Source organism: Emydura macquarii, unplaced genomic scaffold, assembly GCF_026122565.2.
Source record: "Emydura macquarii macquarii isolate MOO-44397 ecotype Brisbane River unplaced genomic scaffold, CSIRO-AGI_Emac_v2 contig_2680, whole genome shotgun sequence".
In the NCBI taxonomy this organism is placed as follows: Eukaryota; Metazoa; Chordata; order Testudines; family Chelidae; genus Emydura; species Emydura macquarii.
In genome coordinates, this window is record NW_027132817.1 from 84,135 (window position 1) to 102,003 (window position 17,869).

The 17,869-nt window shown below is 41.1% G+C and overlaps 1 protein-coding gene across 2 annotated transcripts in view; it reads right to left on the minus strand.

Annotated features, from left to right (window-relative positions):
• CILK1 (ciliogenesis associated kinase 1) overlaps positions 1–16,719 on the minus strand; it is a 33,208-nt gene extending 16,489 nt beyond the window's left edge. Inside the window, exons 1-6 of one of the 2 annotated variants that reach the window (XM_067565444.1) lie at positions 16,624–16,719; positions 15,684–15,733; positions 9,936–10,199; positions 5,452–5,506; positions 4,186–4,307; positions 1,799–1,878 (exon numbers count right to left, since the gene is read on the minus strand). In XM_067565444.1, coding sequence (XP_067421545.1) covers positions 1,799–1,878; positions 4,186–4,307; positions 5,452–5,506; positions 9,936–10,036 — 358 coding nt within the window. In that variant the 5' untranslated portion in view covers positions 10,037–10,199; positions 15,684–15,733; positions 16,624–16,719. Of the gene's footprint in view, positions 1–1,798; positions 1,879–4,185; positions 4,308–5,451; positions 5,507–9,935; positions 10,200–15,683; positions 15,734–16,498 lie in introns of both variants that reach the window. The other variant, XM_067565443.1, reaches the window with a different exon arrangement.
• Between the last annotated feature and the right edge of the window lie 1,150 nt (positions 16,720–17,869).

Sequence of the window (17,869 nt, forward strand, 5' to 3'; positions counted from 1 at the left end):
CCTATAGATACTTAGACTGTAATCAAGTTATGCCTTAACCTTCTCTTAGTGAAGCTAAAAAGACTCAGCTCTTTGAGTCTAGCACTAAGAGCCATGTTTTGTAATCCTTTAATCATTCTCATGGCTCCTCTCTGAACTCTCTCTAACTTTTCAATACCCTTCTTGAACTGTGGACAACAACAGAACTGAACCCAGTATTCCAGCCACAGTCACACCAGTGGCTAACACAGAAGTAAAATAACCTCTTTACTCCCACTTGAGATTCCCCTGTTTATGCATCCCAGGATTGCATTAGCTGTTTTGGTCACACTGGGAGGTCATATTCAGCTGATTATCCACCACTACCCCCAAGTCTTTTCCAGAGTCTCTGCTTCCCAGAATAGAGTCCACCATTCTGTAGATTCTTTGTTCCTAGCTGTACACATTTATGTTTAGCCATATTAGAACAATCATTTACTTGTCCCCAGTTTACCAAGTGATCCAGATCTCTCTGAATCAGTGACCTTTCCTCTTCATTATTTATGACTCCCCCCAATTTTTGGGTCATCTGCAAACTTTGTCAGTGATGATTTTATATTTTCTTCCAAGTCATTGATTAAAAAAGTTAAACAGCATAGGCCTGAGAACCAATCTCTGCAGGACCCCACTGGAAACACTCCCATTCAACGATGATTACCCATTTACAATTACATTTTGGGACCAATCCGTTAGCCAACTTTTAATCCATTTACTGTGTGCCTTAATTTTATATCATTCTAATTTATTTAATCAAAATGTTGTGTGGTGCCAAGTCAAACGTCTTACTGAAGTCCAAGTATATTATGTCAACACTAGCATCTTTATCAACCAAAAACTTGTAACCTTGTCAAAAAAAGATATCAAGTCAGTTTGACAGGCTCTATTTTCCATAAGCCATTTTGTCCCATTGAGACTGTGATCTGGTAAGCCTTCCACGCACAGAGCTCCACTTATGGTGTTCTGCCTGTGGAGGGCTTGCAGGATTCACACCCAGTGTTGTAAGTATATTAAAAATTTACAAGACAGTATTGCAATGCACGGGGGAAAACATTGCGAGTAAACTCTACAATTAAAAAAAGAAATAATTGCTTGATTCAACCGTTGGTTTACTTAGGCAGGTCTTATTAGTGCTGGCTGGCAGGCAAAGTCAGTTCTTATTGTTATTCTAAGGCTGTCAAAGCCATTTATCACAGGGATATTTTACCAGAAGTGTAATAATGTATGGATAAATTATGTAGTGTGTGTGTGTGAAATATAATGGTCATGAGACGTGCAAGGTGATAAACTCTGGAGGTGGAAACCTTTGTTTGTCCAGAGAACAGGTACAGCACAGGTAGGTTTACACTGAGAGCACAAGTAACATCAGTGTAAACATCATCACATTGTCCCACCAACATGTATTAGCCCTCACCTGAAATTACCACCTGGAGAGGGAAGAGGATAATTTAGTCTCCATGCCTGATCTTTGGGGTCTTTTCTGAGATTGTCAACAAGGATGCCCAATAATGCCAATTGTGGTGGTAGTTTTGTGATGTGGAATCCTATCCATTAGGAACTGGACAAACTGCCAGTTTAGTTGAACATCACAGGCTATTACACAGAATGATTTGTGGTCACTGGCAACCTTACCCAACTTGGAATCAGTGACCTGAAAGCATACAGCTCTGTGTCCTATTATTAGCCCCATCTAATGGAGGAATTTCATTATTTATTTTAAAACTAACACAGAGACACTATCTTGCTCCAGTTCAAAATATTTAGAGCCAAAAATACAGCCTACCGTGTTTATGGATAAATGCAAGTCCTTGAAGGATCTGATACATAATATTCCTAACTGTAGATTCAGGGAACAATTTGTTTCTGTAGGGTAAAAAAAAGGAAAAACAAAGGTTAATCGCTGTGTCACTGCATCAACTTCTTATCTTTTCCTTGGCACCTACGCAAAAACCAAACAGTAAGAACAGCTAGGAAAGCAATTATAAGCACCTCAGTGTACTTTGCTTTTCAACAAGAACTGAGCAGCGTTTATGGCAGTGCCATACGCTGTGGTATTCAAGCTACCTTTAAGACCAAACGCCGCAAGTAAAAAAGCTAGCCAAATCGCACAACATAATGTGACGCTTAAAGCAAAACAAAAGCAAAAAAAGGCTTCAAGCACCTCCCACAACATTGCAGGGATTCAGAAGGATCCCATCTCACTATAACACTTTTCATGGTACTTTTCCTGATTATCTCACTTCTGCAATATGGAAGAGCAGAAGTCTTACTTTAAGCTTTTCCTGGTATTGGGCTCCTATTGTTTGTCTTTTCTTTCTGTTTTCATGAAGGCAGCCCTCCCCACAGGCAGTTCCCCTTGCAATAGCCTCTAAGAGGAGCTGCCATGGCAGCAGGTTTAGTGGCAGCCCTTGCTACTGAGGAAAGGAAGATCAAGACTCATGGGCTAAACAATTCTTTCAATAGGAAGAGGCAGTAGCTTGAAGAAATCAGTTACAAGTTTCACTGGAAAGAGCCTACCCAGAATGAAACGAAGAGACCTGAGCATCCTTGAATTCCCTGTGCTTGAGCTCTCCCTGAACTCATTCAGACCAAAGTGAGGTCATCAACTAGAGCCAGACTTCCATTTTAAACTGCAGTGGTACAGAGTTCTTTTCTCTCCTCTCCAATGTGTAAAAATTGACAGTTGTAGCTTAGGTTTAAAGAAATGACCATAGTTTAACAGGCTTATGTTTAAAATTCTTATACTTTTGTGGGATTTATGCCATGCAATATTTCCTGCACTGTAAGATTCCTGTATGCACACGTGGAACTCCGTTTATTGCCCTTTGTTTCCATGAGTATTTAAAAATAAATAAAAAAATCCACAGATCCTTGCTAAAAAGCATTTTGTGATACCAGATAGGTATAATTTGTATTTGTGGTGGGTCAGGTCCCTCCTCCTCTCCCCCGGTCAGGAAGAGGTTAAAGAGCTTTGGGGGCACAATCAGCCCCAACCTGGCACACCTGTGAGGCTTGCCAACCCTGAAGACTGGCAGGTTCCTAAAAGGGAGGATCCAAACCCAGTGCAGGGTGGCACTCTGATATAAGCTGAGCTAGACCACAGAGCACAGGCTGCTTATCAGCAAAGCTGAAGAAAGAAAGGGGCTACCTTTGCTCAGCTTCATTCTTTAGAGCCCAGAGCGGTTGGCCTGGCCTACGGACACTCTGTGAAGGGGATCTGGGTTCCCACCCCTGAGACTACTCCCCTTTTGCCTCATGGAGAACAGCAGTGTGAACCTGGACCGTTTTGCGGGCAGGAGGATTATTTTGTTTGTCTGTTTCATTTGCATTGCTTTATGCCACCAGAATGGGGGGCTGTCTCTAAAATTACAGCTGGAGGACCACACCCAACCTTCAGACCAGTTCTACAGCATTGTCAGCATTCAGGAAAAGGACATCAAAGGGGAGATGGGGCCCATCCTCACCCCAAGGGGGTAGCCTATCACAGTACTGTAAAATACATACTCATTTTCTTGCGTTTCAGAATTTCATACAATAAGGCCTGAGGCCTAAACACATTTGTCCATTTAATTTAGTGAACCTGACCCACACCATGTACATGCACATCCATGCATGCCACATGTGCACCCAAAATGTTATTTTAGTATCTAACTATCCATTTGCATATGCACAAATGCCTAGTTTGTGTATGCCATTGCAGTATCTGTGCATGCAAAGGACAAACGTGTTCTAGATCTTTATCGTCACTTTCTGAAAAGCCTGGCCTATCAGTTGAACTCTACTACGGGCTAGTCCACATTGGGGAGTTTTACACTGATTTTGCTACATCATTGAAAATCCCCAGTACAGATGAGCTGCACCCGTATGAAGAGGGGCTTGCACCAGTGAGATGTGCTTTGCTTTACACTGGTGTAATATGTGCACACTGGGGATTTGCATCAGATATAGTTATACGGGTGCAAAAATCCCTCATGTCGATGAACCCTAAAATAGAGCAAGGGCCACATTTTCTACTGTAATATACAACTTTAAACTAAGCTGACATTTGGAGTCTAAACATAACAGCATCCTTTAAAGGACACGGATGTCAAAGACACCCAAGAAACATGAACTCATTACTTTTATAGATAAGATTGTATCAGGAATGTGTTTATGATGTAATGTACATACCTTTCTTTCATCAATTGGTAAAGGTTTTCCTTCATGTATTCAAATACAAAATAGAGATGATCATTTTCCCTGATAACTTCTTTCAATTTTACTATATTGGCATGGTTTAATTTCTTCAAAGACTAGAAGCACAAAATACAAAAGAATGTAACGCACTGTTAGAAGAAAGGATTCCATTTCTCTTAGCTTGAAGCCCTTATTGCACAAGCTAAGCTGAAATGCTGTTTAATTGTATAAGTAGCTGGCAGCTACAGAATTAAATCCAGATTTCCAAAGAAAGCAATTGACATATACTTTTGCAAGTGCTCTGAATTATGTGTACAGGTTGATTTGGGCAAACATATTACCTTTTAATTGTGCTTAGCTGGCCAGTTAGACACACCCAACTGGCTTACTGCTACACACCTGATTGGCTGTATCTTCTCCCAACACAACTTCTCACTGGAAGACCTTCCACTCTACTTGCCCACCTACACTGCTAGAAGCCAGATCAGATTTTGGACTGAACTCAGTCCTTAATTCACCTTTACGTCTTTTACCTCTAAAATTTCCCCACCTTTACTATAACCAGTGGTAGTAACAACACAGACAAATCCGGCTTTAAGCATGGTTCGAAGAGAAGTGATTGAAGTTGTCAACACTTTTGCTCCCATTAGCACTGCTGCTGTTGGAGCTGCACTAGTGGTAGCAATGGTGGGAGGTTAAGGAACAACAGCTAGTGCTGACATCTCCTTAGTGTGCACGCAAACTCTAGCTGGCACCAGCACCACACACTAATTATTTGTGTCTCCAGCCTAATTATCCAAGAACAGGACTGACCTGCATGGAAAGAAGTGTATGCACAAAAGCAATTGGTAAGTGAAGGGCATAATATACAACCCTAAAATCCACACTACAATGCTACTCCCAGCTCCTGAAAGAGTTCTTGCAGAGCAGCCCTACCATGGGAAGAGCTAGAAATCAGATGACTATCTTCTCCCTTGGGCAGCTGCTGCTGACTGTAGCTTTGCTGGCAGGACCCCTCTCACCACCAGCTACAATCTGGCAAAGAGTTTTTTATGTGACGACAAAACAGCTTGTGATAGTTTAAAGGAAGCTTTGTCGTTTCCTCATTCTATCATGAATATACTCCACAGCTCTTACTGCAGGGAGGGCTAATGAGGTCTTTCTCAGCAAAAGAGCCAGAATGTGTTTTAGGTTACCTAAAAACATGAAGGAAAACTGTTCTACTGTAAAAGGCTTCATATACACTGGGTTGAAAAGTACCTTAACCTCTCGAAGATTCATGCATTCCTCCCAGGAATAGAACTTTCTCTTCATCCTGTGGGATGAGGGGGAAAAAGAGAAATAATACAGTCAGTGCCAGTCTGAACTCCATTAGTCACCTCTGTGCCTTTGTTTCCCCATCAGGGAAAAAAGTGGATGAGGATACTTCCTTCCTTTGTCAAAGCACCTTACATCTCTAGATGAAAGGTGCTATATGGCAGTGTTTCTCAACCTTTTAAGTAGCAAGTGCCCTCTAACTTCTGAAAATTTTAATAAGTATCCCAACACTCAATTTTCCACTCTGAGAAATACAATCTTTTCCCCCTTTACCGCTAGACGACTATTTCTTGTAAAGTAGGAGAGCTCTGCAATGCTGTGTGGCTGTGGCAGATCACAAAATCCCCTGCTGTTTCTCTCCTCCTTCCCTTCCTCCATACAGAAGCAAAGGTCAACGCCAGTCACTCACTATGGCCTGATGGTGGGGTCACGTGGTGTTCGCCTCACACAGGTGGGAACTTGTGAGGGATGAACAAGCACTAGTGGCCCACCAGAGTGAATAGCAGCGCTCCCCATGGTGGTCTAGGGAAGTGCAGGCCTGGGGCAAATCACACTTTGTGGGCCCCTCTTAAGATTTTTATACTGATAAATTCTGGGCTGTCATAGTTGTCAATTTCACTGCTCAACTAGAGCAGTGAAATTGACAAGTAAACCTGTGGGTTCAGCTGGCTCCAGGACTGGGCAAGCCACTGGGCTCTGGGCAAGCCACTGGGCTCTGGGCAAGCCACTGGGCTCTCCACCTGGCTTTCGGGGCACCGGGCTTTGAGCTGAGGAGGGGAGCTACCACCTGGGCAAGTTGCAGGCAGCTGCTGTCTGGCTGCCAGCCCGGAAGGTGAGCGACTGCCACCCAATCCGAGCTGGGGCAGAGGAGGCTTCTGCGCAGGCTGGGACCCAGGGATGTGGGCAGGCAGCTGCTGCCCATCTTCAAGCCAAGGTGTGGGAGACTGTCTCTCGCTCAGAGCCAGGGCACAGGTGGCAGCCACTCAGCTACAAGCCCAGCTCCCAAGGTGCAGGAGGCTGCTGCTGGGCTCCCACCTGGGAGCTGGGACTGGGCAGGATGCAGGAGGCTGCCGCCCGGCATCCCAAAAAGCCAGCGGCTGCCACTCAGCGTCCCAGCTAGGAGGTGGGACAGGGTGGGAAGCCAGGCGGCTGCCGCGTACCTTCTGCCTTCGAAGCCAGGCGACTGCCACGTACCCCCTGCCTGTGTCTCAGGTACCACAGGCTGAGAAACTATGCTATATGGCAGTTAAGTATTATTCTACAGAGTTGTATTCTTTCGTATACTTTTCTTTTTTAAAGCATTAAAACACCTTTCAATTCAAGGTAAATTACTTCGGTCCCCAGATGTAGCCAAAGGAAGGAGAAATTGATTGTTTTTGTAAATGTCTTAGCAGTTAAATCAGATTCAAAATGTTGAACAAAGCAAGTCTATTAAAAAAAAAATCCAATTATACCTAGGACTATTTTTGTTCCTTCTTTCCCTTGCTATTTCCTCCTCTTTTGCACCTTGATTTCTTCTTGTGCCCTCTATTCCTTTCCCCCTCTTCTATACCTCAATTTCTTCACTTTTCAGTATCCAGGTTTCCCCACACTTTTTAATTATTTCCCCTGAAAAGATCCTCTCCTCCACTAACCTTACCAGCTGAGACCTGTTTTCCTGTCCTGTTTAGCCTCTCTCTTCAACCTATCAAACAATATTGCTTTAATGCACCCAGTTTCATAGAAGAGATGCTTCATCTTTACTTCCAACCTGTAGTAGGACTTTTTACCATGCAGCAACTGTGTAAACATAGTGTGTTATAAGTAAAGTATGGTAATTTCTTTAAAACGCAGTTAATTTCCATAGTGTAGATGGGCCCAGTGTTTTCAGACACATGCCCTACTGTGAGCAGAACCAGAGTGTGTGCATAACAGCTCTGTCTCACTTCAGTAAGAAATCACCAACTGTTACTGCAGGCATTTTACAGCTTGGATCTGACCTTGGTATTTTGACATTTTAAAAAATCATTCCAATAGGCTTTTGTTTTGTTTGTTTTTACTTTTCAGTGACTGCCCTGTGCCTGAAGATGACATGATTTGACTATTGCTTCTTCCATTGTCCTGGTTTGTTCCGCAGGTTCTGGCTGGGGTTATGCTGAAACCTCAAAGGGAAGGCATCTCTAGCAAGGTTTAGGTTAGCAAAAAAACCAAACCCAACCATGCTGCACAAGTTGACTTGGAAACTATGTTTCAGTTATGGTGACTACAACAATGGTGGAAAACAGTTGTCAAACATTGTTCTTCTGACCTTTATTAACCAACCTATGTTACACCCTAGTGAAGATAAGATAGTTGTAGTTTTAACCCATGTTAGCTGGCTGAGGTAAACCCTTAGGTAGAACTACCACGTGTCTTCACTAGTATGTAAAATGGATTAGTTTAACATTTAAAATACGCTTTTCTTCCCCTAGTGAAAACACAGCTTCAGCAATCTTTAACATGGCTATACAAGCAGTGTGAAAGCTTCAGGTAGTGTCTATGCTAGAACACTTTTTTAGTAGTGGATTGAGATCTTCTACAAGCAACAAAACATTTGACCCAGAACCAATCAGAAACCTACTCCACACAGATACTCACAAAGTCAATAGAAGCTTTGGGAACATGGGGCCAAATTCTGTCCTCAGTTACACTGGCGTAAGTCTGGTGGCAATACGGAATAACTCCATTGTCAAAAATCAACAGTTATTTCACAATTACACCAAGAATTTGGCACAGCGAGTCTATAATATTGGATCATTCTGCTATGGAAACAGTAAGAAATGCTTTCCAGATGAGTAGTCTTGACACCCAAGCAGCAACAAGGGCAAACGTTCAGGACAGAATGTTTCCATCTGTTACAGAGAGAACACACTTAACTCTTGAAACAGGAAACAAACCATTTGTGGTACGGGGTGTGTGTGTGTGGAGGTAAATTCATCTAAGCCTTCGCCTTTCAAAGGTTGATGTACACCTGACTTTGCCAATTCACTTGAGGTAACTAAGGCTAGGCTTACACTTAAACATTGACTTAACTACTTCGGTTGGGTGTATGAAAAATACACACCTGACAGACATAGCTACATTAACCTCACCCCCAGTGCAGACAATTATGTCGACAGCAGACTGCATTCATTGACATAGCTACTGTTGTTCAGGAAGATGGCATTCCTACACGGATGGCACAAATCCTACTATCCGTGTAGGCTGGGTCTACATTAAGGGATTACGCTAACAGTTACACTGGCATAGTCTCCGTAGTGTAGACGTACTCTAACACATTACTAAAGGCTAGTGTAGACACTCCCCAAATATTTGGGCCAGTATAAAAGGACATTGCCATTTCACTCAAGATAGGATTTTCTAATAGAGTAGCTATTAGAATACCTTCAAATATTTGATGAGATGATCAAAGATCTTTTTACCTGCCAATATTCTCATGACAGATTTGCACTAGTAGTTCTGCTTTCTACTAGTATGACTCTTTGCTCACGATCCTCGCAATGGCCATGAGAATAGCACTGCTGAGCTGTTCTGTCCCACGACACTGTGTAACTCACAAATTTGCCCCTTGTGCTGTCGGGAAGGATGAGGGGGTAGGAAAGACACCTGCTAATTACAACACTCTCAATTCCCTTTGCGTGGCAGGCTGCTGAGCCATTGAACTAGCTACTGGATGTTCATGCAAAACTGTTATGGTGGCTATGTTCTACCCAGTTCTCTTAATTGTGTCACTGAATCAGAACTGGTATTTTGGGAAGGTACCTGCAGGGCTCTGTGTCTATCACAGTTAGGTCTGTCTGCACTACAGTGTCATAGCTATGCCGCTGTAGTGCCATGGTATAGACGCTTCTATATTAACAGAATATGTGGTAACAGAAGGGGTTCTCCCATCACTATAGGTAATCCACCTCCCTGAGCAGCGGTAGCTAGATTAATTGAAGCATTCTTCCGTTGACCTAGCTGCATCTACACTGAGGGTTTGGTGGTCATAGCTATGGCACTCACTTTTACACACCCATGAACAACGTGGCTATGTCAATTTACATTTTAAGTGTAGATCAGGCCTTAGACAGGTGGACCATTTAAAAACTAAGTGGTCTCTGAAGCAGTTAAGTGAGGGAAATTAAGTAGGTCTCTCAAACAATTTGGGTGAAATATATGGGGAAACTCAGCACTGTGTATTACAAAGGGACATAAGTAACAGACAACGGTGACCTAATCGGTCCACCCCTCAATACAATAATTGTCACTGGGTGATTAGAATATTCTTTTTATATTCCATGTATAGTGGCTGAGAATTAAGATGCAGAGGTGTATATTCTCAGACCTGGTTGCAAAACTGAACACATGATGTATAGTTGGCTATGTAGCAGTGTAATACTATTACATTAAGGAATAAAGCAACTCACTTTTTAATGGCAATTAGCTCCCCAGATTCAATGCTTCTCCCTAGGAGGACGGAGCCATACGTCCCATCGCCAAGCTGCTTGATAGTAGTATATCTATTCATGACGGGGATCCTTTGGCCGCAAATTCATTTCAATCTTTAGTACACACTTCCCTGCAGCGGATGTGTTTTTTCTCAGAGTGTAACCAGTTCTTTCTGTGGCAGCATAAATACAGAATACTCAGGACTGCCACAAGAGTCATGTTTTCAAGGGTCAGCCTTTGGTCTGAAATACAGAACACAATCCAGTGAATGTGGGTTTTTTGCATTTTTCTAAGTTGGCTTGTTTGCAGCCTCCTTTTTTCCCCCAAAGACATTAATGAGTACAAACGGGCTCTTTTCCTGGTTGTATAAAAATAAAGGGCCAAATCAGGTCTGGCCTGGAATAGGTATGTGCGCAAGGAGACCATCCACTCCTTTACACCCTTCCAGAGGCCAGCTGCAACTGCAGGGCCTGTAATTTGCATCAGACTTGATGGCAACCCCGATGGGTGGCAATAAGCAACACTACAATTACTTGAGGCACTGAATGAGTTCTCATGGCCTGGAAATAGCAGTCTCCCAACAAAGGAACTGCGCATCTCTAATTATGGCAGGGCATCTGTTTTAGCAAAATTATCCAGTAAATGGGTCAGTAACTCACAGGTCATACTGCAGTCAGCTCAAACAAACTACTTTCCTAACTTTCTAAGACATCCCTCTGTGATAGTCATACATATCCTCTAAAGCAGGGGTTCCCAAACTTTTTTTGCTGAGACCCTCTCTGAAAATATTTCAGGCTGTGATGAACCCCCCATGCCACGCCACTCTTTCTTCTGCACTGCTGCTGGGGATGGCGCTGCCATCAGAGCTAGGCACCCAGCCAGCAGCTGCTGCCGCTCTCCAGCCCCCCAGCTCTGAAGGGCTTGGACTATCAGCCCTGGCATGTGCGGAGCTGACAGTTAGAGCCCCGGGATGTGCCGCGGCTCACAGCTCATGACCCCCCTAAGAGTCTTGCAACCCCCAGTTTGAGAACCCCTGCTCAAACAGGGAAAGACACTCAAGACAGACAGGACTACATTTATCCCATGATAGTTATCCCAGGGAGAAGTTTGGCTCTAGGAAATATTTTATATATCCAAATTACCTGACACAGCACAAATAAAAGAATCATAGAAAATAAAGATGAAAAATACTTATTAGCTTCTCTAAATCAACTTAGTTACAAAAAGGAACAAAAGTGACCTACAGTATGTAAATTAGTCAAAACCCTGGAATGAAGCTGAATAATAGGAAGAAGAATCACATCTGCAAGTTGGCATGAACAGCAGTCTATTATAATACATTGGGACGGTGCCAATCAATTTAGGTGCTGACAAAGGTTTCCCTTTTTTCTCAGCAATTAAGCACTGCCTAAAACAGGCTGCGTCTGCATCCCCATCTGATCTGTAAACCTGATCTGATGTGGGAAAGAAATCCGTTAATGTCAAAACAGCTTTTGTCAGTTTATGTATCACCTATGGAGAAGACAGAATCACTCTCCCTACCATACTCCATGATTCATCAGAATTTGCCTCAAAATACACACTTTGATTAACAATTGTGCTGCAGCATCAAGCTTTTTAACCTTGAAATGGAAACCAAATGCAAACCATGCAGCTGGGCTGCACAGCCTGAATCAATGGTTTTGAGAGGTGTGAACTGCCCATTCATCCCAACAGACTGCTAATGGAAACCTGAAGATAGCAATTTAAATGTCAACAGGGTATTTCACTCTATAATTTTAGCAGAAATAAACTAGTAAACAGGTACAGCTCACAATCCCAGCCTGCCTCAAAGGTTGGAAGTGTAATATATATATATATATATTAAAACAAACAAAATAAAAAGAGTGTCTACTGTATTGATTGTAGCTTTGCTTGACAGCTCGCCATGGAACATTGAAGACCTTGTCCATAGCAGCAGCAGTTCACGGAGCTTTGGAGTACAACTTGCTTGTTGGCCACTTTATCAGGTAATTGGGTATTCAAGTGTGAAAATTTTGGCTTAAGTGATTTAACAAACGTCCGAGGAGTCAGTGGCAGACTCAGGATTATAACTAATTCCTGGTTCTCAGAGCTGTGATCAGACCAGTAGATCAGGTCTCTCAATATCAAATTTACACAACAAAGCAAGACTCCTTGTGTTTTCCAGAAATGACAGTGTAATAAATAATAATGGCACAAGAGATGACTTTGTCCAATTTTGGACCTAAACACAGGAAAAATCTGGCAGACCTTGTGGAGTTCCCAGCAAACACTCTCCTCATGAAAGGGTTATGATGTATTAATCTTAGTGGATGCAAATATGGATCCATGATCTATGGTGCCCAGCCAAAGGTTGGTGTTAAGCTACTGTTGGCCCATCATCCACACAATATTTCCATCCCCAAGGGATTGCAAGTGCAGAGTGGATACCTCCAAAAATCTGAAGGGAAGGCATGAAGAGTAATAACTACAGCAACAGCTTCCCAACCCCTTGGCAGCCCTCCCTGATCAGGATGTATTTGGCACTGCTGCGACCGCTGCTGGAATACTGTGTCCAGTTCTGGTGTCCACAATTTAAGAAGGATGTTGATAAATTGGAGGGGGTTCAGAGAAGAGCCACAAGAATGGTTAAAGGATTAAAGTGACTGAGCTCCTTGAGTCTATCTATTTATCTTAACAAAGAGAAGGTTAAGAGGAGACATGATTACAGTCTAACTACTTACATAAGGAACAAATATTTAATAACAGGCTCTTCAATCTAGCAGACCAAGATATAACACGATTAACTGGTTAGAAGCTGAAGCTAGACAAATTCAAACTGGAAATAGGGCATACATTTATTTTTTTTTTAAACAGCGAGGGAATGAAGCATTGGAACAATGGATCTCCATCTCTGGCAATTTTTAAATCAAGATTGGATGTTTTTCTAAAGGCTCTGCTGTAAGAATTATTTTGGGCAAGTTCTATGGCCGGTGTTATACATGCGGTCAGCCAAGATGATCACAATGGTCCTTTCTGGCTTTGGAATTTATGAAATCTAAGGCTAGGGCAGTGGGCTATACTACTGGTTCTAAAACAGGTGTGTCGTTGTAGCGCTGTACCATAGATGCTTTCTACAGCAACAGAAGGGTTTTTCCACCTCTCTGAGCAACAGTAATTAGGTTGATGGAAGAATTCTTGTGTCGACCTAGCCACATCAACTCTGTATGCGAGTACAGAGTAACTTAACTATGGAGCTCAGGAGTGCAAATTTTTCACACCTCTGAGTGACATGGCTAGGTCAACCTAAATTTTAAGAGTAGAGCAGGCCTAAGAGCCTTGACGTAGTGGAACTGAACATTCCCAGAGGGGGAGGATCATGCAGCAGAACTGATGCTCCTTCTCCTTTGTGCTTCCACCCCATCTCTTCCTGTAGGGATCTAAATCACTATCTGCCTCCCTTTGATTTTGTTAGGCCTATGGTGTGGTTGACAGCATCCCTATACATCTCTCACTATAACTTTCAGTTACATGGCTAATGAGAGGGATTAGATACAAATTTCAAAACCATGAGACTAGAAAAAAAAATGTCAACAGAGTATTTCACTCTATAGTTTTAGCAGAAATAAACCAGTAAATATGTTTAACTCACAATCCCAGCCTGCCTCAAAGGTTGGAAGTGTAATATATATTTGTGTATAAAAGTGTGCATTAAAAATCACACTATTGTGCATGGAAGTTAATGAGGCTCCATGTGGCCACAGACATCCACCCATGTGTTGCTCAATGCAGGATCAAGGCCTAATTTTGGATGCCAGTTGGAGAAGTCTGGAACCTGAAGTCAACTGGAATCCTATGTTCTCTACACTTTGGCAAATCTGGCCCCAGTTGTTTCAAATTGGTTAAACAGCAATTTAAGCACCAAAATGAATGGATACTTTTGGCCTAACTGTTTGGACACAGAGGCACACGCAGGCAATGGTCAAGTTGAAAAAAAGATGCTTGTTTTGAGTTTTTAAACTTGACCATACCTACATCACTAATATCAGGCAGGCCTTGTCAACATGAACATATTGTACCCATTTAATTAAGCCAATCTGTAAAGTGATTTATCTCAATCAGTACAGTTTTCTTGCTGTAAAGGCTTTAGGATTTTAAACTTGTTTCAGTATCCAATTTCCTTTTCACCATTTATGCTCTGTTTTCACTTTATGGTTCTCTCGTTTTGGGTCATGAAGACAGCCCAACCCCGAACCCTGCAGGATGCTCCATGCAGGTGAAGCCCTATTGAAGTCAATGTGACTTGGCAGTAGCTCAAGCTGCCTGTGTAGAGCAGCCCTAGACAGTTTCACTTTTGCTTATCTGATTTACTTTCTGGCTGCCGTGCAGCAAGTAAAAACTGCAGGAATTTTTTTTTTGGGGGGGTAGGGTTTGGCTTGGAATTTAACAAAGAGCGGTTTTATTGTAATTTTAAAAAGTTAAAGACTAATGATTTTCAGTTTTTTAGAAACAGAAAAAATAAAATCAAAACAAATCCTAAATTTTTGGCTTAAGTCAAAAAGGACAAAATCCCTTAAAACAAAACAAACTCCAACAAAATAAAAAAAAACTTTATTATTGCAGATCAGCCCAAAAAACAGGGTTAATTATTATTTACAGCATATTGTGAACTGAAATTCAACCCAACATCTTTTTGTAAAACCTAGAATAATTTCTACTGAGTTAAAAACACCTTTAAAAATGTCAATGAAATAGTATTTAAGCTAATAAATATTCCTCTCTAGCCTTTAAAAGGCAAACATTACAGCTCTGAGAATCTGAAAGTGAAACTGACTATAAACTAAGTGAAACTGATTTCATTAATTTCACTGTCATTTTGAGAGAAATGCAAAAAGCACAGCATAAACAGTAATAAGTCAATTTTAAAAATTCTTTCAGTTGTGATAATCTAAAATGTCAGTAATCTCTGCAAATAAATGTGTTGGTTTACTATATATGGTTTTTAAGTTGACATTGTCTGTTTAGTTCCAAGTGTATCTGTAAAGCATTTTGAGATATAATATGAAGAACATTATACAAATTAGCTTGAAAGAATCTTTTAAAAATGAAAAGCTCCAGAAACTCTTCTCAAATTGTCCAAGTATGGGTCACATCCTCTAAACTCATTTATGTGTCTTTCAGCTACTAACAGTAGGCTAGGCACAATGCCAGAAAACATCTGGCAAAGCTCCTCACCCCTACCATCACCCCCAAAGAAGGAATATGACTGATTCAGAGTGCCATCCTGCAAACATTTATGCAGGGGGTAATCCAACTGAAATCACTGACTCCAATGAGACTACTTGTGTGTAAATTTACCCATGTGCACAAGATCAGGCCTTTAGAAAGAGTAGGAAAAATTTATAAACAAACATGTGTGATACTGAGCTGGATTCATGTGAGGATGGTATGTATTGATGATGGATTTTGCTTTGCTGTTTAACAAAAGTTATTTCTAAAAATAAATCTAAAGCAAATGAGACTGCAATGCCTATGAATGGGTTTCATTATTTGTTTTTAAACCCTGCCAGGATGGAGATAATAGAACAGTATTTATGAAATTCTGGCTTTCTGTAAAAAGCTTTATCCGAAGTCTAATAGAAGTATAGCTAGCAGCGTCTTAACTAGTTAACAGCACTTTCCATGAACACACAAGCCATTTATTAGTAAATTTAAAAACCATTTACCTTTGATGAATCCAGCCCATTGTATGGTAGTTACTCAGTATTACACAGCTCTATCAAAAGAATAGATACATTCAGTTATAAGAGGTTTTTTGTATAGCTTTCTAAGCAGAGAAACAATTTAACATTTGCCTTATGCTTTGTCTGCCAACAGTCTTAAATCATCATTTTCAAAGTAAAAACAAAAGACAATCTGTATTAATTCAATTGGTCATATTTTTAGGCCAACTGATATTTTCCCCATAGAATAATTTTCATAAACACTTATATTAAGGAGGTCATACTAAATCAAAACACTATCTGCAAATCAAATGAAAAATGGTTGCTACTAAATAAGAAATTCCTATTTTGAAATCCCTCCCAAGGCAGATGTAGGCCAAGTCAGAAAACTTTCATGACCAGCTCTATTTTAAATGTCACCAGAAAAGGCCTAAAATCATGGTGTGTGTAGGGAGAGGGGTTGAAGGCGGGGGACAAATGACTTTAAAGAAACACAAGGTAAACACAAATCCAAAGCAACTGACATTCTCCTTCTAAACCCAGTTATTAGAATCAGGGTAAGACCCACATGACTGGAAAGAGAAACACAAAGAATTAACTTGATTCACGGGAGCCTCCAAATCTGTCATGTCTAGTCACATTTACATTACAACCCTACCAATACTGCTCTAAAAGGACATTTTTAATTGCTCGTAGAGCCCTTAAAAGGGATTCACAGCAATTTGAAAGTAACAGAAAAGCTGTTAAGAGGAACAGACAGTTTGTAAAACATGCTTTTTACATCTAGGAGAAAACTGCACTAGTAAATCACAACGTACACAGTACAAACCCTGCTACAAGAAGCCATGCAGCAAGTCCATCTGAGAAAAGCCAAGGCTGCTCTAGCTGCCAGAGGATCATTGCGCTGAGGCGGAGAAGAAAAGAGAAGGAGTTTTCCACTCACCAACCAGCAGAAAAACAAACAATAGACAATGTGGCTACTAATCAGGGACAACCAGGAGCTTTCCCTGGTGAAAGCTACCCAGCAGCTCCCCTCTCTGGCCTGTTCTTTGCAGAGTACTCTTTCTCTCTCTCCACAGCAGCCAAACAGGATGGGATTCATTTACTATAGACAGGGTTAGATTGTTTCATGAAAAACAATCTCCATGTGAGAGAATCCAATCACTTTTTAAGACAAATTTAAATATAAAAACAACAAGCAAATACAAAAAATAAACGATTAATAGATTGTTACTGAGCTAATATTAAGCCAGCAAGTGTAAATATCTTATAATTATCAGCTAGGCCCTGATCCTATAGTGAGCTGCCCAGGTATTCATCAACACAGAGCAGCTGAGAAGATCAAGGCCCTACATAGCTGTACAAACCTGAAGGACCAGGTGATCTTTCATTCCTTCTGCACTCACAGCTACCTCTGACTTTAGAGGGCTGAATTAAGTAGTGAGAAATGGATGAGAATAATAAATTGGGCACCAAGTACTTAAGTACCAACACTTTGCAAGGAGGGCATGTTTTTCTCTCTTCCCCACTCTGATTTTTATTTATTTTTTTAAAAATGGGGAAACTGAAGCATATAATGATTTTTTCCACAACCATACAGTGCACTGTCTGACTTGGACTCAGAACTCAGGAGTACCACATGCTCAGCCTTTCAATGTATTGTGCAGTGGAATACATATCTTTCAAAAGCCTGACTTTATATACTGTAACTCAGTGACATCCAGTGATAGTTATTTCACAGTGGCTTTCTCAAACTGCCTTAATTTGAAAGTGTGATAGAACTTCCAGAAATGTGGTTTAAACATTTGAGAAGCTAGAGTTTGTGCCAGACACAAATATCGATAAATCCAGGCTTTGCAGCATTTATTATTTTTAAATTTAAAACAAAAAATGAAGGGTCAAAGTCTGCCCGCAGATAAGCATGCGTAACTCCCAGTGAAACCAATAGGAGTAATCTATGCTTATTGAAGGGAAGAATCTGGCATTAATCATTACTGTAATATCTCACAACTATGTATATAACTGCATATCCCAGTTTTATAAAATTCTACTAGCCTATTAACTTGGGGTAATCTGTAAAAAGAATGTAAGAATATAATTAATGTTTTCATAATTATTATTGAGACCCACACACAAGTATATTTTGTGTGTGGGATGATACATTTTCATGACAGTTCTGCAAAGCTTGC